Below are 27,921 nucleotides of genomic sequence, written 5' to 3'. Positions count from 1 at the left end.
GCGCTTAGCCGCGGAACTACAGAGGGTGGCGCACAGGTCGCAAGACTTTTCCGCCTGGCGTTTCCCTCCCGCCTGCGCGCCCGCCCCAGCTATCATGGCGGCTCCCTTGGCTCTGGTGCTGGTGGTGGCCGTGACCGTGCGGGCGGCCTTGTTCCGCTCCAGTCTGGCCGAGTTCATTTCCGAACGGGTCGAGGTGGTGTCCCCACTGAGCTCTTGGAAGAGAGGTGAGGCCACTGGCTAGAGTAGGTGGCCAGGCTCCGCCTGTGCTCTACTGGCCTCAGTGAATGGGAGGCGGGGGCAGTGGCCTCAAGCTCAAGATTCTAAGGGAACTGACCCGCTCTGGCGACGTCGGAGAGGGCGGGAGGGCGGGGCCTGAGGGCGGGGCTGCCAGAGGGAGGGGTCGTGGGACTGTGGGGCGAGCTTTGGGCCTTAGGGGCAGGCACACCTGAGCTTTGGGGAGCTGAGGGGGTGTGTCCCCTTCTGGTCCTGAGCAGAGGGGCGTGGTCTGAGGAAGGCTAGGTTTAAGAAAAGGGAATGGTCAATGGAGTGGGATTTGCGGAGGGGTTGGGATTTGATGAGGGATCGCATGTGGTGCCCCCGGGGGTATGGTATGGTGTGTGAAGGAGGCCCCCAAGTGAGGGGAACAGTCTTGCCTCAGAGAGTAGAGTGTGTGAGTGTGCTTAGACTCCTGTTCTCAGTTTGGAACTTGCAGTGCAGCATTTCTTACTGTTTCTTTTTTTTTTTTTTTTTTTTAATTTTTTATTTTTTATAAACATATATTTTTATCCCCAGGGGTACAGGTCTGTGAATCGCCAGGTTTACACACTTCACAGCACTCATCAAAGCACATACCCTCCCCAATGTCCGTAACCCCATCCCCCTTCTCTCAGCCCCCCTCCCCCCAGCAACCCTCAGTTTGTTTTGTGAGATTAAGAGTCACTTATGGTTTGTCTCCCTCCCAATCCCATCTTGTTTCATTGATTCTTTTCCTACCCACTTACTGTTTCTTAAGTTCTTCCTCAGGCGCAAATTTCTACCAGCGCCTCCAATGAGATAGAGTTTATGCTGAAGGATCCACAGACTAGTGGGGGAGACAGTTGTAATCGTTTTTGAAAAATGTTCTTTGTACATCCAGTTCCTTACCTGGAGTTTCAGCTGTGAAGAAAATGCCCCTCTCCTTTTCAAGTTTCCTGAGGATGTGGGCTCTGAGCTAACAGTTGAATGTAGAATTTGGAAAGGGAGATTACAGAAAGGAGAGTTCCAGGTAGCAGAAGGTAAACAGGATCGAGAAAATGTTGAAGAGTGTGAAATGTACAAAGTGGGGTAGTAATGGGGTATGGGTTAGGGACAGAATTTAAAGATTTTTTAAAAAACTTTTTTACTGAAGTACAATATACGTACAATGCACATATAGTAAGTGTAGGGCTCAGTGAATTTTTACAAACTGTATACTCATGTAATCAGCATCCAGATCGAGAAACAGAACATTACAGAAGTGACAGCACCCCAGAAATACTGTTTGTGTCCTTGAGCTTTGTAGTTTAAAAAAAAATTTTTTTTAAAAGATTATATATTTATTTATTTGACAGACAGAGATCACAAGTAGACAGAGAAGCAGGCAGAGAGAGAGGAAGGGAAGCAGGCTCCCTGCTGAACAGAGAGCCGATGTGGGGCTTGATCCCAGGACTCTGAGATCATGACCTGAGCTGAAGGCAGAGGCTTAACCCATTGAGCCACTGAGCCTCCTCCCACCCTGCCAAATTCTTTTTTTTTTTTTAATTTTTAATTTGTAATAAACATATAATATATTTTTATCCCCAGGGGTACAGGTCTGTGAATCGCCAGGTTTACACACTTTACAGCACTCACCATAGCACATACCCTCCCCAATGTCCATAACTGAACCCCCCTCTCCCAAACCCCCTCCCCCAGCAACCCTCAGTTTGTTTTGTGAGATTAAGAGTCTCTTATGGTTTGTCTCCCTCCCAATTCCATCTTGTTTCATTCATTCATCTCCTACCCCTTTTATCCACCATGTTGCATCTCCACTTCCTCATATCAGGGAGATCATATGATAGTTGTCTTTCTCCAATTGACTTATTTCGCTAAGCATGATACCCTCTAGTTCCATCCACATCGTCGCAAATGGCAAGACTTCATTTCTTTTGCTGGCTGCATAGTATTCCATTGTGTATATATACCACATCTTTTTTATCCATTCATCTGTTGATGGACATCTAGGTTCTTTCCATAGTTTGGCTATTGTAAACATTTCTGCTATAAACATTCAAGTGCACGTGCCCCTTCGGATCACTACGTTTGTATCTTTAGGGTAAATACCCAGTAGTGCAATTGCTGGGTCGTAGGGTAGTCCTATTTTCAACATTTTGAGGAACCTCCAAGCTGTTTTCCAGAGTGGTTGCACCAGCTTGCATTCCCACCAACAGTGTAGGAGGGTTCCCCTTTCTCCACATCCTCACCATCATCTGTCATTTCCTGATTTGTTAATTTTAGCCAATCTGACTGGTGTGAGGTGATATCTCATTGTGGTTTTGATTTGTATTTCCCTGATGCCGAGTGATTTGGAGCACTTTTTCATGTGTCTGTTGGCCATCTGGATGTCTTCTTTGCAGAAATGTCTGTTCATGTCTTCTGCCCATTTCTTGATTGGATTATTTGTTCTTTGGGTGTTGAGTTTGCTAAGTTCTTTAAAGATTTTGGACACTAGCCCTTTATCTGATATGTCATTTGCAAATATCTTCTCCCATTCTGTCAGTTGTCTTTTGGTTTTGTTAACTGTTTCCTTTGCTGTGCAGAAGCTTTTGATCTTGATGAAATCCCAATAGTTCATTTTTGTCCTTGCTTCCCTTGCCTTTGGCAATGTTCCTAGGAACAAGTTGCTGCGGCTGAAGTCGAAGAGGTTGCTGCCTGTGTTCCTCTCAAGGATTTTGATGGATTCCTTTTTCGCATTGAGGTCCTTTATCCATTTTGAGTCTATTTTCGTGTGTGGTGTATGGAAATGGTCCAATTTCATTTTTCTGCATGTGGCTGTCCAATTTTCCCAACACCATTTATTGAAGAGGCTGTTTTTTTTCCATTGGACATTCTTTCCTGCTTTGTCGAAGATTAGTTGACCATAGAGTCGAGGGTCTATTTCTGGGCTCTCTATTCTGTTCCATTGATCTGTTTGTCTGTTTTTTTGCCAGTACCATGCTGTCTTGATGATGATAGCTTTGTAATAGAGCTTGAAGTCCGGAATTGTGATGCCACCAACTTTGGCTTTCTTTTTCAATATTCCTTTGGCTATTCGAGGTCTTTTCTGATTCCATATAAATTTTAGGGTTTTTGTTCCATTTCTTTGAAAAAAAAAATGGATGGTATTTTGATAGGAATTGCATTAAATATGTAGATTGCTTTAGGTAGCATAGATATTTTCACAATATATGTTCTTCCAATTCAGGAGCATGGAACATTTTTCCATTTCTTTGTGTCTTCCTTAATTTCTTTCATGAGTACTTTATAGTTTTTTGAGTATAGATTCTTAGCCTCTTTGGTTAAGTTTATTCCAGGTATCTTATAGTTTTGGGTGCAATTGTAAATGGGATTGACTCCTTAATTTTTCTTTCTTCTGTCTTGTTGTTGGTGTAGAGAAATGCAACTGATTTCTGTGCATTGATTTTATATCCTGACACTTTACTGAATTCCTGTACAAGTTCTAGCAGTTTTGGAGTGGAGTATTTTGGGTTTTCCACATATAGTATCATATCATCTGCGAAGAGTGATAGTTTGACTTCTTCTTTGCCAATTTGGATGCCTTTAATTTCCTTTTGTTGTCTGATTGCTGAGGCTAGGACTTCTAGTACTGTGTTGAATAGTAGTGGTGATAATGGACGTCCCTGCCATGTTCCTGACCTTAGTGGAAAAGCTTTCAGTTTTTCTCCATTGAGAATGGTGTTTGTGGTAGGTTTTTCATAGATGGCTTTGATAATATTGAGGTATGTGCCCTCTGTCCCTACACTTTGAAGAATTTTGATCAGGAAGGGATGCTACTTTGTCAAATGCTTTTTCAGCATCTACTGGGAGTATCATATGGTTCTTGTTCTTTCTTTTATTAATGTGTTGTATCACATTGATTGATTTGCAGATGTTGAACCAACCTTGCGGGCCTGGAATAAATTCCACTTGGTCGTGGTGAATAATCCTTTTAATATAATGTTGAATCCTATTGGCTAGTATTTTGGTGAGAATTTTCGCATCTGTGTTCATCAAGGATATTGGTCTGTAGTTCTCTTTTTTGATGGGATCCTTGTCTGGTTTTGGGATCAAGGTGATGTTGGCCTCATAAAATGAGTTTGGAAGTTTTCCTTCCACTTCTGTTTTTTGGAACAGTTTCAGGAGAATACGAATTAGTTCTTTAAACATTTGGTAGAATTCCCCTGGGAAGCTGTCTGGCCCTGGGCTTTTGTTTGTTTGGAGATTTTTGATGGCTGTTTCAATCTCCTTACTGGTTATGGGTCTGTTCAGGTTTTCTATTTCTTCCTGGTTCAGTTGTGGCAGTTTATATGTCCCTAGAAATGCACCCATTTCTTCCAGATTGTCCAATTTGTTTGCGTAGAGTTGCTCATAGTATGTTCTTATAATTGTTTGTATTTCTTTGGTGTTGGTTGTGATCTCTCCTCTTTCATTCATGATTTTATTTATTTGGGTCCTTTCTCTTTTCTTTTTGATAAGTCTGGCCAGGGGTTTATCAATCTTATTAATTCTTTCAAAGAACCAGCTCCTAGTTTGTTCTATTGTTTTTTTTGGTTTCTATTTCATTGATTTCTGCTCTGATCTTTATTATTTCTCTTCTCCTGCTGGGTTTAGGGTTTCTTTCTTGTTCTTTTTCCAGCTCCTTTAGGTGTAGGGTTAGGTTGTGTACTTGAGACCTTTCTTGTTTCTTGAGAAAGGCTTGTACCGGTATATATTTTCCTCTCAGGACTGCCTTTGCTGTGTCCCACAGATTTTGAACCGTTGTGTTTTCATGATCATCTGTTTTCATGAATTTTTTCAATTCTTCTTTAATTTCCTGGTTGACCCATTCTTTAAAAGGATGCTGTTTAGTCTCCATGTATTTGGGTTCTTCCCAAATTTCCTCTTGTGATTGAGTTCTAGCTTCAGAGAATTGTGGTCTGAAAATATGCAGGGAATGATCCCAATCTGATTTGATACCGGTTGAGACCTGATTTGTGACCTAGGATGTGATCTATTCTGGAGAATGTTCCATGTGCACCAGAGAAGAATGTGTATCTTGTTGCTTTGGTATGAAATGTTCTGAATATATCTGTGATGTCCATCTGGTCCAGTGTGTCATTTAAGGCCTTTATTTCCTTGTTGATCTTTTGCTTGGATGATCTGTCCATTTCAGTGAGGGGAGTGTTAAAGTCCCCTACTATTATTGTATTGTTGTTGATGTGTTTCTTTGATTTTGTTATTAATTGGTTTATATACCGCCAAATTCTTTTTAAAGATTTATTTATTTGACAGACAGAAAGCGCTTACAAGCAGGCACAGGGAAAGGGAGAAGCAGTCTCCCCTCTGAGCAGGGAGCCGGGTGCAGGGCTCGATTCCAGGACCCCGGAATTATGACCTGAACTGAAGGCAGGCACTTAATGACTGAACCACCCAGGCGCTCCTTTTAAATTTTTTTTTTTTAAGATTTTATTTATTTATTTGAGAGTGAGTGAGAGAGAGCATGGGCAGGGGAAGGAGCACAGAGAGAGGGAGAAGTAGACTCCCCTCTGAGCAGGGAGCCCAACCGCAGCCCACTGCAGGACTGCAGGATCATGACCTGAGCTGAAGACAGACACTTAATTGAGCCACCCAAGCACCCATATCCTTGAACTTTAAATACTGGAGTTTTATCCCATAGACATTTTTGAATGGGGGAATGGGATAATGATTGGTTGTTTTATGAATAATTCAAATTTAGGTTTCTTTTTTTTTTTTTTTTTTAAGATTTTATTTATTTATTTGACAGGGAGAGATTACAAGTAGGCTGAGAGGTAGGCAGAGAGAGAGGAGGAAACAGGTTCCCTGCTGAGCAGAGAGCCTGATGTGGGGCTCGATCCCAGGACTCTGGGATCATGACCCAAGCCGAAGGCAGAGGCTTTAACCCACTGAGCCACCCAGGCACCCCCAAATTTAGGTTTCTAAGAATACTATATGTTAAAGACTGTGGTAAGCCTCTTTTATCCTCCAGTTATTCTCTGTGTTAGATGGTGTTATTTCCCCCATTTTACAGATGAGGAAACTGAAATTTAGAGAAGTTAAGTAATATGCCCAGATTTTCCAGTTGACAAATGATAACAAAGGTAATAGTAATTCTTCTGTGTGATGGTGAGAGCTTAGATTTGATAATCCTTGAATATAATATGTGCATATAATAATTTGTTGAACAAACTAAATTGTTTGTGTTGAAGCCACTTGGTTCCTGCTTTCTTCTAGATACCAGAAGCCTCAGGGCAATATTAGGCCCTCCTTTCTCTGTTCTCTTAGCACCTTATACATACCTCTATTGAGAGCATTTCTCACTTTTTATTATATTTATTTGTTTATATCTGGTTTCTCCACTGGACTGTGAGTTCCTTGAGGGCCAGAACTATTTTATTCATTCCTGAATCCTTTATGCCTGGCATAGAATAGTTGCATCATTACTGTTGAACAAATATTGAAGAAAAGAAAAGATAAACTCTGGTTGCATATAGGGTGAAGGATATAAAGATGAGGCAATGTAGTACGGTGATTAAGAGCACAGGGTCTGCAATCTTTTTTTTTTTTTTAAACTAGGCTCCATGCCCGGTGTGGCGTCCAACACAGAGTTTGAACTCACCACCCTGAGATCAAAACCTGAGTTAATTAAGATCAAGAGTTGGACACCTAACTATTGAGTCACCCCAGTGCCCCTGGTCTGGGATCTTTAAAAGGGTTTAAATCTTTTTTTCCTTTGCCACTTATATTGGTGTGATCCTCAACATCAATTTTCTCATCTGGAAAACAGGAATTTGTAATATGTACCCCGTTAAAAGAGATAATCCATGTTGAAGCTCTTAGCACGATATTGAAAGCCAAAATAGCTAATTCTAGGAATTTGAATTTAAATAATAGAACCGTTGTGATATTGACTGAAATAGGTGGGTCAGAAAGGACAGCAGTAAGTGTTTGATGTGTGTATGATATTTAGTATGATATTCAAAGGTTTAGGTCTGGAGCTTGGGGCCAGTGTCAGAGCTAGAGAGAGATTTGGTAGACACCCATCTGAATCTGATTGGGTCAGGATAATTGTTTGTCCTGTTTTAAACAGGAATAGTGGGTAGAGGGATGGTACAACATCTGTAAGTATCACTTGTCTTCAGAGTATACTTTAAGATGGGATATTTTAAAAAGCAAGTGATTGAATTTAACCCTAACAGGCAGACATTTAAAAAATATTGATGTAGGAGCCCTTCTGGTTTCACATGACACTCATTCATTCATTTCACATGAGTTTTTTGAGTACCCAGTTGTTTGGGTGAAGGGCTGTGGATCCAAGTAGATTTTGGTTGGCAGACTGATTTTTATTTTCCTAAGAGAAATAGAGTGCGTGCATTAGTGGAGGGGGGAAGGGACAGAGGGAAAGGAGAGAGAATCTTAAGCAGGCTCTGCCCGTGGTGTAGAGTTGAGCTTGGGGCTTGATCTCATGACCCTGAGATCATGAACTGGCCCTAAATCAAAAGTGGGATGCTTAACTGACTGGGCCACCCAGGTGCCCTTCATGGACTGATTTTTTTTTCTTTTAAGATTTTATTTATTTATTTGACACAGAGAGAGAAAGACCACAAGTAGGCAGAGAGACAGGCAGAGGGAAAGGGGGAAGCAGGCTCACTGCTGAGCAGAGAGTCTGACATGGGGCTCGAACCCATTACCCTGAGATTATGACCTGAGCTGAAGGCAGAGGCTTAACCCACTGAGCCACCCAGGCGCCCCGATCTAAGCATTCTAGATATGTTTTTTTTTTGTTTTTTTTTTTTTTTTAAAGATTTTATTTATTTATTTGACAGAGAGAGATCACAAGTAGGCAGAGAGTTAGGCAGAGAGAGAAGGGAAGCAGGCTCCCTGCTGAGCAGAGAGCCCGATGCGGGGCTTGATCCCAGGACACTGGGATCATGACCTGAGCTGAAGGCAGCGGCTTAATCCACTGAGCCACCCAGGCACCCCTGTTTAAGAACTATTTTAATCACCACAATGGCCCTAAACTATAAATGGCCCTACAAGTGAATACCCTATTTTATAGAAGAGAAAATGGAAGCACAGAGAGATTAAGTCAAAGAGTGTTTAATGTGAATAACTTGAATAACTGGCAGTCTTTAGACATTGCTGTTCCCCCACAGTTTACTCTATATATACCATCTTGTATAGTAATCTGTTGGAAATACTTTGGAACTTTTGTTTTTTTTAATCATATTTTGGTCTTTCCTCAGCCTTGACCTAGTGATTAGGAATCAGTATAGGCTTAGCCTTGTGAGTTCAGGGTAGATCCCAAGCTATTAACTCTTGTTTAGAAACCTACCTCCAGTGTAGCCATGAGGGTCAGGGTCAGGGTTAGGAAGAACACTTCTGATAGCACTACTTAAAAAAAAAAAAAAAAATCAAACCTCTGTTGTTGAAGTGGAGAATTAGTAAACCACACACAATAGTGTGTTACAGAGTGAATTATTAGAAGGCAAACACTTTTGTACCCATCATTCAAATCAAGAATAAGAACTTTTCTACTTACTATAAAAGCCTTCTATATGCCCCATCCCAGTCACAGCCCACCCTTCATTAAGTAACTGTTATCCTGACTTTTATATTATAGTCATGACATCTTTACATTCTTTTCATTTTATTGCCCAAATGAGTGTCCCTAGTTACTACAGCTTATTCTTGCCCCGAAACAAAAATTTTTATATATGTGTTTTAAGTCTCCCTTAACTATTAAGATCCCCATCCATGCCATCCTTTTCTTACCTGTTAAAGAACCCAGACTGTTTGACCTGTAGTTCCCTATATTTTGTATTTGACTGATTGTATATTCATGGTACAGTTTATCATGTTCTTGCATCCTCTGTATTTCCTGCAAGTTGGCAGCTGGATCTAGAGACTGGATACTGCTATTTTTTTTTTTTAAGCCTGTTACTTGAAATAATTTTAGAATTACAAGATCCATAAACCAGCTTCCTATAATGTTTACATCCTGCATAATCATGGTACAGTGTTTAAGACTAAGAGAATGACATTGTTCTAATACCACTGAACAAGCTGTAGTTGTTCAGAGTTTACCATTTTTCCTACTGTTCTTTTTTGTTCCAGCACCTGATTCAGGCTGTCATATTGTCTTTAGTGTTGTGTTTCCTCATTCTTCTCCCATCGGTGAGAGTTCCTCAGATTTTCCTTATCTTTTATGACCTTGACACTTCTGAAACATACTGGTCAGGTATTTTGTGGAATGTCCTCCAACTTGGGCTTATCTAATGTTTTCTTTCAGATTGAGATCAACTTTTGGATCTCAAACCAAAGATTTTGGAGAAGAATCCCATTGAAGTGATGTGATCCTCTCAATGTATTGGATCGGGGGTACATCATATTGTAAGGTCTTATTACTGGTGATGTCATCCTTAATCCCTTGGTTATTTATGATAGTATCTGCCTGATTTCTCCATTGTAAAGTTACCCTCCCTTTTTAATCTGTAAATATTTGGGGGCTGTATGTAGGGGCTCTGTAAATATCTTGTTTCTCCTTAAGTCTTTACCCACTACTTGATTTGCCTGCACCAGTCATCACTGTGGTGTTCTAATGGTGACTTTTCTATTTCCCTCATTCCTTCTTCATTTATGAGTTGAAATTCTTCTGCAAGAAGGAGTTGTCCCTTCTTCCATATTTATTCAGTCATTTAGTTTATATCTGTATGGATTCATAGGTATTTATTTTATTTTCTGGATTATGATCTATATTATCTTTATTTTAATGCTCAAATTGTTCCATCTTTGGCTATTGGGACACTTTATGCAACCACAAGATGCTTTCTTTTGGCTTTGCTTTTATTTTCTGTTGTTTAGCCATGGAATGGAGTGGAATGGAATGGAATGGAATGGAATGGAATGGAATGGAATGGAAGAAGTGGAATAACCACTTCTCCAAGAATCCTTGGCTTCTTTTATGGGAGAATGTTACTTAGAAAGCAAGAGCTGGATGCTAGGTGTGTTCATTGCTATGGGAATGACACTGTATCTTCGACCTTCTGGACTAGAAATATAAGGATACCACTTCTTTTGAACAAGCTGAATGCATGTCCTTCTTGACATTATGGGAAGCTCAAAGACGTTTGTCTTATGCTAGATGATATGCTTTTATGATCACCCATAGGAAGAGTATATGAAGGTAACTAAGACTTTTTGCTTCATGGGATTTGTCAGTTAAGAGTTGAGACACTTTATTGGGGTGCCTGGCTGGCTCAGTCAGTAGTAGAACATAAGATCTTGGGGTTGTAAGTTTAAGCCCCTTGTTGGGTGTAGAGATTACTTAAAATAAAATCTTAAAAAGTTGAGACACTTCATAAAAAAAAAAAAACCTTTATATTTTAGACTGGTTGGCAATAATTAGTTTTTGTGGTCAACTATTCTGAAATGTTAGTTGTTGGATAAGAATCCCATGAAGCAGAAATTTTATTCAATTTCTCTGCACTTTTCACAGGTGTTATTTTGCAGGTACTTTAAGAAGAATAGCTTAAAGCTATGGGTTCTTTGTGTTGTTGTTTATTGAGTATTTTGGTTTTTTTCCCCAAACAGACATTTTATGAAACCTATTTAAAAATTTTCCCAATAAAATAGTATCGGGACATTGTTATATATGTTAGAATTGGGGGGCCCTGGTTATTCTTTTATACATGAGTAGATTCACTTTTATATTCTAGAGGGTTTTATTACTCTATAACTCAGATGTTCCCAATGTACCGTGGACCATGCCAAAGTTTTCAATCATGTGCACCAAAATAAGGACATTATGAAAAGTTTATCATAAAGATCAATGTATTCAGGTGAAAATATTTTGAGTTTATTCTCTTCCTTTAATGTTTAATTTAATGTTATAGATGGTGGTAGTAAATGGCAAGGGGTTTCTTTAAAAATGTTTTTACATGAAGTTGACTCTTCCCTCGGATCAATTAAGTCATATGAGATCATATTTAATCATCAAGATAGCAGAGCTGCATTCCAAGTACTTGCCAGAGAACACATTAACAAATTTGCGGGTGTACAATATCCAGCAAAAGCATATCTCAGAGAAGTTACATTTTAGACAATTGCCTGAAAAGTATACAGTCTGTTCTTCTAGCTACATACTGAAGAATCTGTTTCCTCTGGATTAAACCAGTGGAGAGTGATGTCCCTGGATAGCATCTTGCTGGTCCTCTGTTGAGTTGCTTTTACTGCTCTGTGGTGGGATGCCTTTGGGTTAAGTGGGGATTTACCCTGTGAAGTGGCCTGATGAATCATGTCCTTGGGTCTCCAGTAAAGCTGTTAGTGAAGGGTTTAATAGTTGTGTTACACAGCAACCTCTTTATGTGGCTCCTTGGGGGAAGTTTCTTTTTGGTCCTAATATAAGGACCAGTTATAGCTGTCTTGAGCAATGGAGTTTGTTTTATTTTACAGCCCATATGAACTGTGTAACTGATTAAGTTTCCTTCTAGGGTGGGTCCATGAAGTTTAAAGCCATAATTAAGGCCCACTCACTATAAATGCATAGGTTTCTTGGAACAGGCTTTGTAACTTTGATTTTACCTATCATTGAATAGCTAATTCAATCACAGGTTTCAAAAATCAGAGGTGCAAAAGGCTATATGATTAAAGGGACCTTTCCACACCACTTTCTTAGAACCATCCAGTTGTGTTCCCTGGAAGGACCAGTTTCTTATTATATCGGTTTCTTATGCATACTTCTGAGATATTTTAGGCATATATAAGCTCATACATTTTGCAGGGTTTTGTGTGTCTATTTTATATATTTTTTAACCTTCACCCAGTTTCTTTTAAAATTAATTTTCCTATTTCTTTCTAATAATTATGAAATAATACACATTGCTAGTGATTCAGAAAATGAAGAAAAGGTAAACCACACATCTTCTGTAATCTTATTAACAGAGATGATCGCTGTATTTTTTTTAAGATTTTATTTATTTGTCAGAGAGAAAGGGCACAAACAGGAGGAGTGGCAGGCAGAGGGAATGGGAGAAGCAGGCACTGAGCAAGGAGCCAGTTGTGGGACTCAACCTGATCCAAAGGTAGACGCTTAACTGACTGAGCCACTTATATTTTTAAATTTTTATATATTTTATTTAATGTCTGAATTTATGTTTATGTGGAGGCATTTCTCACTGAATACATATTTTCTTTCAATTAAATGGGTTAATGCTTATAAATATTTAAAATAAAATTCAATCATATTGACATGCTATGTTATGTCCTGCTTTTCATTTAAGAGTATTTCATGGGGGGTGCCTGGGTGCTCAGTGGGTTAAAGCCTCTGCCTTCGGCTCAGGTCATGATCTCAGGGTTCTGGGATCGAGCCCCACATCGGGCTCTCTGCTCAGTGGGGAGCCTGCTTCTCTCCTCTCTCTGCCTACTTGTGATTTCTCTCTGTCAAATAAATAAATAAATTCTTTTAAAAAAAAAAGTATTTCATGAACATCTTTCTTTTCATAAATGAATATCTGTAAGATACTTTTTAATTTTAACTCTTAATTTTGAGATAGTTTTAAATTTTCAAAAAGTTGCAAAAATAGTACAGATAATTCCTGTTTACCCTTCCCTTAGGGTTAACACCCTGTATAACCATAGTACACTGACCTAAACCAGAAGATTAACATTCATGCAATACTAATAACTAAATCTATTATTAGAATTTTATCAGTTGGACCACTAATGTCTTTTTTATGGTTCAAGATTCAGTCCATGATCCCACACTGCATTCAGTTTTTATATATCCTTAGTCTCTTCCAATCCGGGACACTTCCTCAGAATTAATATTTCCTTCCTTCCCTTTTCCCCTCCCTCCCTCCCCCTTTCTCTCTTTCTTTCTTGCTTTCGTTCTGATCTTCCAGTTCTTTCTTTCTTTCTAGAACACACACACACACACACAAGCCGAAGAGGGAGGGACAGAGAATCTCAAATAGACTCCCTGCTGAGCCCAGAGCTGGCCTGGAGCTCCATCCCAGGACCCTGAGATCTGACCTGAGCCAAAATCAAGAGTCAGGCTCTCAACCGACTGAGCCACCCAGGCGCCCCTTGATATTTTTAAAGAGCACTAGCCGGTTATTTTGTCTCGATTTGGGTTTGCCTAGTGTTTTCTTATGATTAGATTGAAGTTATGCTTTTTTGGCAAGGATATTACATTTTTGGCACGAGGACCACAGAAGTGTTTTTATCCCCATCTCAGTGAATCATTTCAGGAGCTACTTGATGTTAATAGTGTGAACTGTTCAACATATTGCTGGTGATACCAACTTTGGTCACACGATTAAAGTAGTGAAGGCCAAGTTTGTCCACATAAAATTATTTTTCCCCTTGCAAATACAGTTTCTCATCATATTTTTACTCTCTGATCTTAGTATCCCTTGACAATCTTGTCTTTCACCACTATTACTGTGGGGTCTGCCAAGTGGTGATTTTCTATTTCCATCTTTCCTTCAACATTTGATGCTTAACAGATCTCTGTGAGAAAGAGCTTTCTTTTCTCTTCCACTTATTTATTTATATGACAGTATGATTTTTAACTGTAACATCTATGTATCTACATGTACACATATATACATATCATAATTCATTTAGGTGAATATTAATGGACATTGGGATTATTTTTTAGTACTTTGAGCACCGTGATGAACATACAGTTATTTCCCTAGGCTAAATTGCTGTATGAACAATCATTTCCATGTCAAAAGACACATACTTAAAAAGTACATATTTCCCTGTAAAAAAGTTAATACCTATGCCACTCAAGTAGCACTTGAGAGTGACTGCCCGCTTCCCCACACTAGGGACAGCATTTCTCACCAGCTTCTAATTTGTTGTCATATTTTGGGGAATGGGGCAAGAACACATTTTAGAGTGGGTGGAAATCACAAGGAAATCAGAGAAAGCTCACAGTTTAACAGAAAACTTCTTCCTGAGAGCTGCCCCACAGTGGAAAGGGATGCTCTGTATGGAAGAAAGTTATGCATCATCTGAAGTGTTCAAATCAAGATTTAAAACCACTTGCTGGGGATGAGGTAAAGGGGGTTGGACAAACTGAGGCCTTTCTTGTTTCTGGGAGTATCTAACACTTTGGGCTCTGGCCATCTGCATATATCTCTGAAGTAAGAGTGAACTTGGATGTCTTACCTTTCAGTGGTTGAAGGCCTCTCACTGTTGGACTTGGGAGTGTCTCCGTATTCTGGAGCAGTATTTCATGAAGTAAGTGTTCTTGTTTTCTTTTCTGAGTACTAAGAGTAGCTTGTAGTCTTAAATACCAAAGTCTAACCTCTGTTTTGTACAAACATTTGAACAGATCTATTTTTGAAAATCATATTTAGAAACAGACCTTTTTTAGATGTCCTCTGCATAAGAAGGAGATTTCACAATGGCAGTGGAAATGATCCAGATTAAGATTGTAATTTGGGGAAGCAGATGAGACTTCTGTAGAAGTTACCATTTTTATTGGCAAATAAATTGCAAACAGTTCCCAGCCCACAAATAAGTTGTATGCTAATGGTCATGTAATTGGTTCTTTGGAACATGCTTTCCCATAAAAACTATGTTAGCAATGCTGGTTTCTTAGAAAGCCCACCAAAGCCTATTTAACCCATAATGTTGATTCTTAAAATAGTGAAATCCTTCTTAGGTCACCATCATCCCTTGCTTGGGTTCCTGCAACCACTTCCTGACAACTCTTTCTCCATTCAGTCTTGCTCCTTTACTCTTTATTCTGCAGCCAGACTCATCTTTCTGAAATGGGAATCTGATATTGTCAGTGTCTTGCTTCGAACCTTTGCTCACCCTGAACTCAGGATAAAACCCAAACACCCTACAGGGCATACAAAGCCATGTGGGCCCACTTACATGAACCACATTTCCTTCTGCTCTCCTCTCCCCATTACTGTTGGTTATAGCATTTTAAAGTAGAAGTCTTCTATTTGAATTCTTAACCCCTCAATTTTACAGTTGTCTCCTTCATACCTACTTGGAGAACAGTTGTTTCTCTCTTTCTTTCTTTCTTCCTTTGGTTCTTCTATCTAGTTTTTTAAAAGCATTCAGCTTGGTTCTCATGGAGATAACAACTGGCTTTTGTATTCATATTTCATTAGTTTTTATTACTATCTAGTTGAACCACAATAATAAGAACGGCTAGCAGAAACAGGGACAATTTAAGACTCTGAAGAAGCACACAAACCAGTTACTAGGAACAGATGTGTGTGGGCACATAAAAGCATAGCACACTAGCCATGAGGGCTGTGTCTAGCCGTCCGTGGGCAGTATGCTTTCTAGACAGATTAGGAACCCCCTGAGAGAGTTCTCACATATTTTCATTATTCTACAACACTATATTCTCTCTTACCTATGTGTTTTCGCTCATTTTATTGTTTCTTTATGGAGGGCTGTTTATGCAGGGCTGTTTCTCTCTTTGTGGTTGGCTTTACTATTTAGATATTAGCTTAGATTTTACTTTCCTCTAAAAGCCCTTCCTTGTCACCTTAGACCCAATTAGATGTTCTTCCTGAACATCTTCTAAAGCATCTTGTGCTTATCCTTTTAATGGCTCATATAATACTCTTGACATTTCTTCTGTACTTGTTTTACCTATTATATGTTCCTCAGAACAAGTACTGGTACCTTTTCATTAAGTATTCCTAGTGCCTAGCTCTATATCTACATATGTATTCCATTCCCTTTCTTCCTTCTCTCTTTTAATAGAGATTTGTTAAGTACATACCAGATGCCAGCTACCCTGCTAGGTGCTTGGGATACAAAACAAGGCACAGTCCTTGTCCTCATGGTTCTTATTTCTGAGAGTGACAAACAGTAAGTTAGTAAAAAGGAAGCAGATTTTGGAGCAAAGAATATTACTAGGGGTAAAGACAGTTATTTCATAGTGATAAAGGAGTTGATTCATCAAGAGAACATAATAGTCCTAATGTTTCTGCACCCAACAACGGACTTTCAGAGTACACAAAGACTGACAGACTATAAGGAGAAACAGACAAATCCATACTTATAGTCAGAGAGTTCAATATCCCTCTCTCAAGGACTGATGTGACAAGCAGACAGAAAATCAGCAAGAATGTAGAAGCCATGAGTAGGACGTCAACCAACTTGATCTCATTGGCATTTATAAAACATTCTATCCAACGGAACAAAGTACATAACCTTTTCAAGCGTATATGGAACATCTGCAAGATAGACCATATTCTGGGTCAGACAACAAGGCCCAATAAATTTAAAAGGATTAAAGTCATACAAAGTATATTCTCTGACCACAATGGAATTAAATAAAAAATTAATACCTGAAAGATGTCTGGAAAATCCCCAAATATTTGGAAACTAAGTAACATGCTCCTTAATGACTCATGGATCAAAGAAGAAATCAGAAGGGAAATTAGGCAGTATATTGAATTGAATGAAAATGAAAGCACAACCTATCAAATATGTGGGATGTCACCAAGCAGTACTTGGGGGAAATGCGTAGTGCTAAATGCATATATTGGAAAAGAAAAAAGCTCTCAAATTAATGACCCCTGTTTCTACCTTAAGAAACTAGAATAAGAAGACAAATTTACCTCAAAGTAAACAGAATAAAAGAAATAAGATCTGAGTGAAAACAAATTAAACAGAAAACAGAAAAACAATAGTGAAAAACACTGAAACACAGCTGGTTTTTTGGGATGAACAGTAAAATTGATAAACATTTGGGAATGGGGATATATTCAGTATCTTGGTTGATAGTTTCATGGGTATATACATAGGTCAAAACTTATCAAATTATGTACTTTAAATATGTGAAGTTTATTTTATACTAATTAATTAGACTTCCATAAAACTAAAGTTAAGGAAAAGTGGGATTTCAGTTAAATGATAAGTAAGTACATGTAGAAAAATAAAACTGGGTAAAGGGATAAAGAGTGATGGTCATGTGTGTGTCAGTATTCTAGGTAGTGTGTTCAAGGAAGGCACTCCAAGGAAGTAAAATCTGAATAAGCGATCTAAATGAAGCTAGCAGGCCAGATAAGATGGTGCGGATTTGGGAATGTGGTTGGCATTTGTGATTTGGATAAATTCTGCATTAGTCTTGCTAAGGCAGAATGAGCAAAGAGGAAAATATTAAAAGACAAGATGTGAGAAGTTAGGAATCAGATTAATTAGCAGTTTTCACAGACATGGTTAAGAGTTCAGATTATCTATCATCTGTTTGTCTATCTGTCATTTATCTATTTTTAGTATAATTATTATTAATGTCTAGAATTTATAATATGAGGGAAAGAGCTTCCTCCCAGACTCAAAATCTCAATTGGCTGGTGAGGCCATTTAGGATACTTATTATTTAATTTGGTTTCTAGGAAGACTGCATTCAAGTCCTCAGTGGTCATTTGATCAAATGGAATTATGTTCTTCATCTTCTTCAGCTCTCTTATATTCCTCAGACCTGATGAGAGACAAAAACTGAGCATGACTTTTCACATCTTTTTTCTTCAGCATCCTGGCACAGGAAACTGCAGGGCATTAAACTTCTCAAAGTCATTTGCCAAGCCAGCCTTTACCACATTGGCCTTGTGTAAGTCCAGTCAATAGCAGGTAGATTCTTAGGTAGAATAGCTAGCTTGGTGGTAAGGGCCTCTTTCCAGGACTTTAGGGAGTTAGCAGTGACCTTTTGGGTCTTGGGGTATGATCTCTCAAAGGACTACTGAGTAAATGCCTTTTATTTTTATTTATTTGTTTATAATATATAATTATATTAATATAATTTTAATTTAAATAAATATATTTCTAATTTACTTATAATTTTTATTTATTTATAATATATATTTATAATTTATAAATACAAAAATTAATAATTTTTAAAGATTTTAACTAATCTCTGCATCCAGTGTGGGGCTTGAACTCACAACCCCAAGATCAAGAGTCGCATGCTCTACAGACTGAACCAGCCCAGGCGCCCCTAAATACCTATTAGAGCAAGTTTTTGCTCAGCCATTTTGAGATCCTTCACCAGCTCTGGTGGCCCATAGTAGCAAGTGGATTTTGTTTTTACTAAGATGAAAAAATGGAGACTTTTAAGCCAAGAGAGAAGTGATTATACTTATTTTACATTTAATAAATACTGCTGTGAATACTGTGAGGGGAATTGACTGTGGGGGCGAGAGGTGAAGAAGGGAAAATAAGAAGGATGCTTATGCACTAGTCTAAGCAAGATGATGTTGGCTTGGAACTAGTGTGGTAACAACAAAGATGGTGAAAAATGATTAAATTTTTTAAAAAACTAATTAGATTCTAGTAATACTTTTAGGAGTAGACTTATTAATAGATTTGATATGAGGTATGAAGGTGAGAGAGGATTCCAAGATATGATTCAAGGATAGCAGGTTTTTAATCCTGAGCAACTGAGTGAATAGTGGCATTATTTCGTGAAATGAGTTACTGAGGGAGGAGTGGGTTTTTGTGGGGCTGGAAGTAAGAGTTTAGATTTCACCATATTAAGTTTAAAGACATCCAAATGACAATGTTAAGGTAACTGGCTATACAAATGTGTAACTCAAGAAGAGAGGCTCAGGCTGGAGATATAAAATTGGGATCTGTCAGCCTATAGATGATACTTGAAATTGGGCTTGATGTGATCACCTGGTGTGATAGCCAGCCTCCAGGATGGCCCCCCAAAATATCTACCTCCAGGTATTCACACTTGATGTAGTCCTCTCTCACATTGTACCACAGTTGGCCTATGTGACCAGTAAAATATGGCAGAAATGATGGTATGTCACTTCCTAGGTTAGGTTATAAAAGGCCCTGTGGCTTAATCTTGGACTTTGTCTATCTTGAAAAGTCAGAGGATAGACAACCTTTATGAGAATTCTGGTTCCAAAGAAGGGCAGAGAAATGGTATAGTAGCTAAAGGCAGTTGTATAGTAAAGACATGCTATTTTTTTCTTATTTTTTCAAAGATTTTATTTATTTAGGAGAAAGAGAGAGCATGAGATGGGAAGGGGTCAGAGGGAGAAGCAGACTCCCTGCTGAGCAGGGAGCCTGATGCAGGACTCGATCCTGGGATGCCGGGATCATGACCTGAGCCAAAGGCCATTGTTTAACCAGCGGAGCCACCCAGGTGCCCTATTTTTTTTCTTATTTTTTAAAAAGATATTTATTTGAGAGAGAGCAAGAACACATAGGAGCGGGGAGAGAAGGGGCAGAATGAGAGGGAGAAGGAGACCCTCTACTGAGCAAGGAGCCCAGTATAGGGCTTGATCCCAGGACTGGGAATCATGACTCGAGCTGAAGGCAGACAGATGCCCAATTGACTGAGTCACCTAGGCGGCCTGTAAAGACATTTTATTTTTATTTTTTTAAGATTTTTATTCATTTATTTGACACAGAGAGAGCACAAGTAGGCAGAGAGGCAGGCAGAGCAGAGAGGGGAAGTGGGCTCCCTGCCAAGCAGAGAGCCTGGTGCAGGGCTTGATCCCAGGACTCTAAGATCATGACCCAAGCTGAAGGCAGAGGCTTAACCCACTGAGCCACCTGGTTGCCCCCATAAAGACGTTTTAAATATGAGAATCTGCCTATATTTAACACAGCATTGTTTATAATAGCCACGATATGGAAGCAACCCAAGTATCCAGTGATAGATGAATGGATGTGTGCATACCCACACCCACCCACACATACACACAGTGGAATATTATTCAGCCATAAAAAATGAGATCTTGGCATTTGAAACAACAACATGGATGGACCTAGAGAGCACTGTGCTAAGTGAAATAAGTCAGAGAAATACCGTTACCGTATGATTTCACTTATATGTGGAATCTAAAAAAAACAAAGCAGGGGGTGCCTAGGTTGCTTCGTTGGTTAAGTGTCTGACTCTTGATCTCTGGGTCATGGATTTAAGCCCTGTGTTGAGGTCCATGGTGGGTGTGGAACCTACTTAAAATACATACATATATACATACATACATAAATACTGCTGGAGGGGAGATGGGGTAACTGGGTGATGGGCATCAAGGAGGGCACATGATGTTATGAGCACTGCATGTTCTATGCAACTCATGAATCACTAAATTCTGCCCCTGAAACTAATAATACACTATATGTTAGCTAAATTGAATTTAAATAAAAAAATTTTTAAAAAGAAATAACATGTTACAACTCTTAAAACTTAATAAAATAAAATAATAAAATAGCAAAAAAAAAAAATGAGACTGTGCATACTTGGTTGCTGCTGGGAATAATCCTGTGGATAGAGAAGTTGGTGGTGTAAGAAAGAGGATAATTGAATGAGCAGTGTCTGAGTGGCCAAGAACAAATGGGTTATGGTTCACAAGGGGAGAATTTGACTTCAGGTAAGAAGAAAGGAAGTCCATCCATTGTTAATAGGTGATAGAGAATGTAGGTACAGATACAGGAAGTTGGTTACCTGGGTAGTGGGAAATAAAGGTGATTCTCATTTAATTGCTTCTTTTCTCCGTGAAATAAGAAATGAGGTTTTCAGATGAAAGTGAGAAGCGGGAAGGAAATTTGGAGGTTAAGGACAGGGGAAGATGTGAAATAGTCCTTTCAGAAGGAATATGTCAAATGAATGAATGGAAGAGCCATATCTAGCCCTTTAACCTTTATTTAAAATGCTTCTGTGAGAAAATGCATTCTTAGCTGCAATGAGGGAGTCCAGAATGCATTCTTACTCCTCACCAGTGTGTGTGTGTGTGTGTGTGTGTGTGTGTGTGTGTGTGTGTGTGTAAGTAAAGAGAGAGAATGGCAGGAGTTAGTATTTTCCAGCTACAAGAAGCCGTGGTAAGTCTCTATATCTGTATAAGACAACCGCTTTAGTACTGAGCAGTTGCTTCCCCCAAACACAGTGGAGGTGACCTCACAGTCAGAATCCCTTGCTCCTTTCTTGCATATGGGTTTATTCGCTTTTAAGCTCAAAGTTCCTAAATCCAGAGCAATCTGTATTTCCACACAATTTCTTTAAGTAATAAAACTTAAAGAAATCAAATTATGTCAAGCCAAGTGAAAAGAACACTTTGGAAGAGGAAGTTCATCGTTGCTTTGCATTTTTTTCTTTATAAATCTTCAGCAGATTTTATTATCTAGTTCTTAGGGAAATGTAAAAGTGGAGAAGAAAAATCTGCACAGGTGAGAAAAAGAATTAGGCAACCACTTTAGATTTTATGACTACCTTCAGCAGACATTTCTGTTTTCTTTGGTTAGCCAAGTACTGATCATAAAATTGTGAGTTCATTAATATTTGCCCTATCCTGACTGGGAACGGTCACCCACATGGAAACATAACATGAAGACAAATTATATTCACTGTATATTATTAATAATATTATGATATACAATTTAACTACTGTGTACATGTTAGCTTATTATGGAAACCAACCCATTTGCTGATAGGCTTTTTGAGAACTATGAGTTCTGTCATTTCTGAGACCTACTTGTGCCATTCTAAACTATCTGAAGCATCAAAACGCTTTGAAAGCAGGCCATTGGTAATATAAGTACTAAGTTACTACCTCTTACTGACAAAGATAAAAGCAAAAAAGAATCCATTAGTAGAGAGTTGTAGAAGGTTTAATTATTTTAGAACTTTGAAAGGCAAAGTTGATGCCCTGTTTTGAAAACAGGTGGTAAAAAGTTGGTCTCAGGTAGCTAACATATTAGGATTACTGTGTGTATGTTAGGCACTGTGCTAAGCACTTTGTGCCCATTACCATTTATTCCTCCCAAGAACCTTGTGAAATAGGTCACTATTCTTTTTTTTTTTTTAATTTTATTTATTTATTTGACAGAATGAGAGAGACAAAGAGCAGGGGGATTGAGAGAGGGAGAGGGAGAAGCAAGCTCTTCTCAGGACCCTGGGACCACAACCTGAGTTGAAAGTAGGTGCTTAACCAACTGAGCCACTCAGGTACCCCAATAGGTCACTATTATTTTATAGCTGAGAACACTAAGGTTTAGAGAGAAAAGGTACACAGATGGAACTGGTTTGAAATCCCAAGTTTGAACCCAAAGCCTTGGTCTTTCTACCACACCAGCTTGCTGTCCCTAAAAAGCCTGTTAGTGACCTCTACAATATTATAGAACACATTTTTGCATGTGGTTGGGAGTTGGGAAAAGGTGCTCCCGAGTCACCAGCAACGGTTCACTAAAACCAAGTCATGTATTATCTTTCTGATTCTGGTGGATTGGTGAACTGGCTTATAGTAACAGACCAACCCTCCTGCCAGGACAGCTAGGAAAGAAGGATGAATAGGAAAAAACATCTGTTTGATGGTGTTGGAAAGTATCAAGATAGCCAGGATTGAGGGTTTGAGGTCCCAGAGAGGAAGGTACAATGTGAGGCTGACCATCTAAGCTGATTTCTCCTTAATGCATGTATCAATTTTATCAATGTATTAATTTCTCTGCTGAGAGCAGAGAAAGAGAGTAGAAGTGGGCTGTTAAGAGGCCAAGGGGCTAAGCAGAGCTATTGGCAGTCTCATAGTGCTAGAGAAATACAGATTTAAGTGCATGGCCAACCAAGGTGGCAGGGCCCTGGTAAAGGTTTTGGCTTCTGGTTGGGTCCTCTGAAGGACTACACTGAAGAAAGGGTAGACCACATATAGACCAGTCTTACAAAAAACTAAATTCAGCTTAATTAGCTAAACTCTAATTAGATTAAGGTGATGTAATTCTGTTCTAATTGCTTGCCAGAAGTTTAAAGAAATTCTTTCTGAAAGAAAAAGAAAAAAAAAATCCTTTCAGAGGAAAATACTCATGCAGAACCTCTACAAATTTCCCTTACAATGTCCACCATTCATTCAAAAGTTACCAAGCATAATAAAAGACAGGAAAAAATAGATACTAAAGATTCACAGGTGATTCAGATATTGGAGTTATCAGACTTGGACTCTAAGATAACAGTGGTCAGTGATTAATATGCATAAAAAAATAAGTGACAAGGTCAAGAATTTCTCCACAGAGGGTGCTTGGGTGGCTTAGTGGGTTGAGCCTCTCTGCCTTCAGCTTGGGTCATGATCTCAGGGTTGTGGGATCGAGGCCTGCATTGGGCTCTCTGCTTAGTGGTGGGCCTGCTTCCCCCTCTCTCTCTGCCTGCCTCTGCCTACTTTTGATCTCTCTTTGTCAAATAAATAAAAATAAAAATCTTTAACCCACTGAGCCACCCAGGTGCCCCAATAAAAATAAAAATCTTAAAAAAAAAAAAAGAATTTCTCCAAGGAACTGGAATATATAATAATGAATCAAATGGAAATTCTAGAACTGGGGAAAACATAACAGCAAATTAAAAATGCAATAGGCAAATATAACAGCAGATTACACAAAGCTGAAGAGAGGATTTATGATCTAGAAGATAGATCTGTAGAGAATTCCTAGACTAAAGTTCGAAGACAAGAGGATAGAAAACAGAAAAAAAAAGAAGAGGTCTATGAGATATAGTAAAAAGTTTTAACATACAATATAAATGAAGTTCCAGGGCACCTGGGTGGCTCAGTTGATTGAGCGACTGCCTTCGGCTCTGGTCATGATCCTGGAGTCCCAAGACCCAGTCATGCATCAGGCTGCCTGCTCAGCAGGGAGTCTGCTTCTCCCTCCTATCCTCCCCCCTCTCCTGCTCTCCCTCTCATTCTCTCTCTCAAATAAATAAGTAAAATCTTTAAAATGAAGTGAAATAAAATAAAATAAAAGGAGTTCCAGAATGGGAGAAGAGACAGAATGAGGCAGAAACAATATTTGAAGAGATTGTTACTGAAATTTTTTTTTCAAAATTTATGAAATATATCAAATCAAGAAGCTCTATAAACCCAAGCAGGATAAATTCAAAGAAAAACATACATTTTAATAAAACTGCCCAATATCAAAGACCGATTACAGATTACAAACAGCCAAAGGGGATATTGTCTCTCAGAGATGAAGGTAAAGACATTTTCAAGCAAATTAAAATTGATAGAATTTGTTGCCAGCATTTAAAAAATTATAAAAAGGCAGGATTATGGTTCTCAACAGCATCATGGAATATAGGAAGGAATAAGTAATAGTGAAAAAGGTAGATATGTAAGTAAAGTAAATAAATATTAACTATGTAAAATAATAATGCCTTATGGGTTTAAAATGCATGTGGAATTAAAGCTGTAGCATGAATAACAGAAAAGGCTGGGAGTAGCTATATGGAATTAAAGTATTCAGAGGTCCTTATTAATCTAAAAAGTGGTAAAAGATGTAATTTATATTATATGCTAATTGAAGTCAAAGACCTATTCCATAATTTCTATAATCACTGAAAGAATAGTAGCTAAGTGTATAACTAACAAACTAGTAGAGGAGAAAATAGAATAATAAAAAATAATGAGGAAGCAAGCAAGAAAGAGAAAAATGGGACAAATGGAAAATAGAAGAGTAAGATGGTAAACTTAAATACAAATACATCATTAATTACACTAAATGTAAATAGACTATAAAGTCAACTAAAAGATAGCAGTTGTCAGATTAGGTTGCCTGGGTGGGTCAGTTGGTTAAGCATCTGCCTTTGGCTCAGGTCCTCATCCCAGGGCCCTGGGATTGAGCCCCACATTGGGCTCTCTGCTGAGCAGGGATCCTGCTTCTCCCTTCCCTGCTCCCTCTGCTTGTCCCCTCTCTTTCTCTGTCAAATAAAGACTTAAACAAAATAATTTTCTTTTTAAAAAGTGGAGCATCTGGGTGGCTCAGTTGGTTAAGCAGCCAACTCTGGATTGCTGCTCAGGTCTGATCTTAGGGTGGTGGGATGGAGCCCCATATCGGGCTCTGTGCTCAGCAGGGAGTAGGAGCCTGCTTGAAATTCCCTTCCTTTCTTTCTGCCCCTCCCCCTGCTTGTGTGTACACTCTGTCTCTAGAATGAATAAATACATTAAAAAAAAAAGAAAAGTGGGGCGCCTGGGTGGCTCAGTGGGTTAAGCTGCTGCCTTCAGCTCAGGTCATGATCTCAGGGTCCTGGGATCGAGTCCCGCATCGGGCTCTCTGCTCAGCAGGGAGCCTGCTTCCCTCTCTCTCTCTCTGCCTGCCTCTCCATCTACTTGTGATTTCTCTCTGTCAAAAAAATAAATAAAATCTTTAAAAAAAAAAGAAAAGTAATTATATGCTGCTTTTAAGAAACACATCTTACATATGAAGATGCAGAAAAAAGTAAAACCTAAAAATATAGGACAAGTTTTATTGAGCAAACATGAACACAAAGAAGCTGATGTAGCTCTACTGACATCAGAAAAAGAACACTTTAAGGCAAGAAACTGTGAAAGAAATTTAATCTATAGGGGCACCTGGATGGCTCAGTTGGTTGAGCAACTGCCTTTGACTCAGGTCATGATCCTGGGGTCCTGGGTTTGAGTCCCACATCAGGCTCCCCCTGCTCTGTGGGGAGTCTGCTTCTCCTTTCTCCCTCTGCCTGCCACTCCCCCTGCTTGTGCTTTCTCTCTCTCTGTCAAATAAATAAATAAAAATCTTAAAAAAAAAAAGAAAGAAATTTAATCTGTAATTAAAGTCGTCTCTTAAAGAAAACCCATGCCACGATGACTTCACAGTGAGCACATTTTCCCAAATATTTGAGGAGGCAATAACACTAATGATATAAAACATCTCAGAGGACAAAAGGCGGAAAAACATTTCCCTATTTATTTTATGATTTCAGCAATCTTAGTCCTCTGTGGCGTTCCCGTTAGCTATTCTGTATGGCTTAGAACTAAAGTTTACCTCATACCTTTAATGTGTTCCTCAACAGATATTTAGCCAGTGTCATATTTTGTTCTCTTTACTCAGCTCAGATAGGCCCCATGGCAAAAAATGATCCAGTGACACTAAATTATTCTCCCCCAAATATACTGGCCAACTAGCATAGAACAGTATTCCAGAAAAGAAAGAGATTTTTGCTGAGAGATTAGCTTCTTCCCCATTCCCTACATTGGAAACTGATAACGGTAAGATTTAAGTTAATTTGTCTGCTTGTTTTTCTCCTACAGACTCCATTAATAATATACCTCTTTCATTTCCTGATTGACTATGCTGAATTGGTATTTATGGTAAGTAACCTTCCACATAAAGTCAATACGTATATACCTTTAGGGTCTTTTATCTTGTTTTTAAGAAAAATTATCTTATAAGAGCTTAGGAGTTTCTGAGAGTATAAAAGCAAAGCCCTATCCTTAATTTGAATTCCATACTGTGGATAATACCGTATAATCCATAATACTGTGATAGTATTATGGAAATATAGGGAGTAAGTAGTCTCTGACATTTGACCAATTCCAATTCCTTATACTTGGTTTCTGGACTGTGTAGTCTCAAACTGTGTAGTGCCAAGATTCTGTGATTGGTTTTAATTGTGGTGCCAGTGTAGAGGGCATCCTGAATTTCCCAAGCATTCTACCAAGAGATTCCATGCAGTGGACATAGGTCTGATGCGACTCTTAGGGGCAGTAACCTTCAAATTTGAGATGACAGGGCTGTTTTGAGAGAAAGTAATTTGAAACACTTGCCTATGTCGGGATGAAAATCTGGGTCAAGTAGGAGGCCCACTGAAATCTTTCTTAATCATTATAATGGCTCCTGTTTCCTGAGGATTTACTTCATGTTAGGCACTTGACAGACATCAGGCCTGCAAAGCATTGGGTGTTATTCCTGTTTTACAGAAAACTTAAGTAACTTATAATTAAAGAGCAGATGTGGTCCACCAGGCTAACATAAATCTTGGTGGGTGCCAGTCCTCAGGGATTTCCAGTCTAATCTCCCTGTAGGGCTTTACCTTTGGGTAGTCAAAGCGAGAGTTGAGGTTCTGCCTGACTGTAAGAGTTCATTACCGAACAGTCCACCACTATCCCAAAACTCTAGGCCCTGGCAGCATTCCATCCCTCCTACACTATTATTTCTCTTTCTCTTGACAGATCACTGATGCACTCACCGCCATTGCTCTGTATTTTGCAATCCAGGACTTCAATAAAGTTGTGGTAAGTAGTCAGCGGGGGAGACAGCGGGGGAGACAGAACTGGTGTTTTTGGTAGTCTTCTGGTCTGTGTTGCTACAAAGAATCAAAGGTCATGTACTTAAGGATTCAACTGTTTAAAAATACTAAGGAGTGGTAGAGAAGCTTCTGGCCTGTGAAGCCAGCCCTGGAATGGTCAAACCCGAACCAACAAGACAGCTTTATTAATAGATACAAAGGGATCAATTTAATCTGTGTAGCTTAATATCCACCTGTGCAAGTTCAGACTTTTTTTTTTTTTTAAGATTTTATTTATTTATTTGACAGAGATCACAAGTAGGCAGAGAGGCAGGCAGAGAGAGAGAGAGGGAAGCAGTCTTCCCGCCAAGCAGAGAACCCGATGCGAGCCTTGATCCCAGGACCCCGGGATCATGACCTGAGCCAAAAGCAGAGGCTTTAACCCACTGAGCCAAAATTCAGACTTTCTGGAGCAGAGCTAAAGTACAATTATTAATGACGACCCTTAAAAATCTTGCTTTCATGAAGACAGATTTTAACTGTTATGCCTATTAGAGGTAAAATTGGATTCCCAACGTAGATTCTGTTTCCCTGCAGAGAGCAATCTTATTTGGAAAACTTATTTTTTATTTTTTTAAAGATTTTATTTATTTACTTGA

The 27,921-nt window shown here is 38.9% G+C and overlaps 1 protein-coding gene across 4 annotated transcripts in view; it reads left to right on the top strand.

Moving 5' to 3' along the window:
• The first annotated feature begins 37 nt into the window (after positions 1-37).
• The window catches only part of PIGU (phosphatidylinositol glycan anchor biosynthesis class U), a 91,828-nt gene continuing 63,944 nt past the window's right edge, over positions 38-27,921 (top strand). The window contains exons 1-4 of one of the 4 annotated variants that reach the window (XM_082746048.1): positions 38-224; positions 14,441-14,505; positions 26,286-26,345; positions 27,207-27,269. In XM_082746048.1, coding sequence (XP_082602174.1) covers positions 95-224; positions 14,441-14,505; positions 26,286-26,345; positions 27,207-27,269 — 318 coding nt within the window. In that variant the 5' untranslated portion in view covers positions 38-94. The remainder of the gene's footprint in view (positions 225-14,440; positions 14,506-26,285; positions 26,346-27,206; positions 27,270-27,921) is intronic. The other 3 variants (XM_082746049.1, XM_082746051.1, XM_082746050.1) reach the window with 3 other exon arrangements.

The sequence above is a fragment of the Mustela nivalis genome (genome assembly GCF_964662115.1).
Source record: "Mustela nivalis genome assembly, chromosome: 8".
Classification (NCBI taxonomy): Eukaryota; Metazoa; Chordata; class Mammalia; order Carnivora; family Mustelidae; genus Mustela; species Mustela nivalis.
The sequence above is the reverse complement of the archived record's forward strand: the minus strand, read 5'-3'. Positions and strand labels throughout refer to the sequence as shown.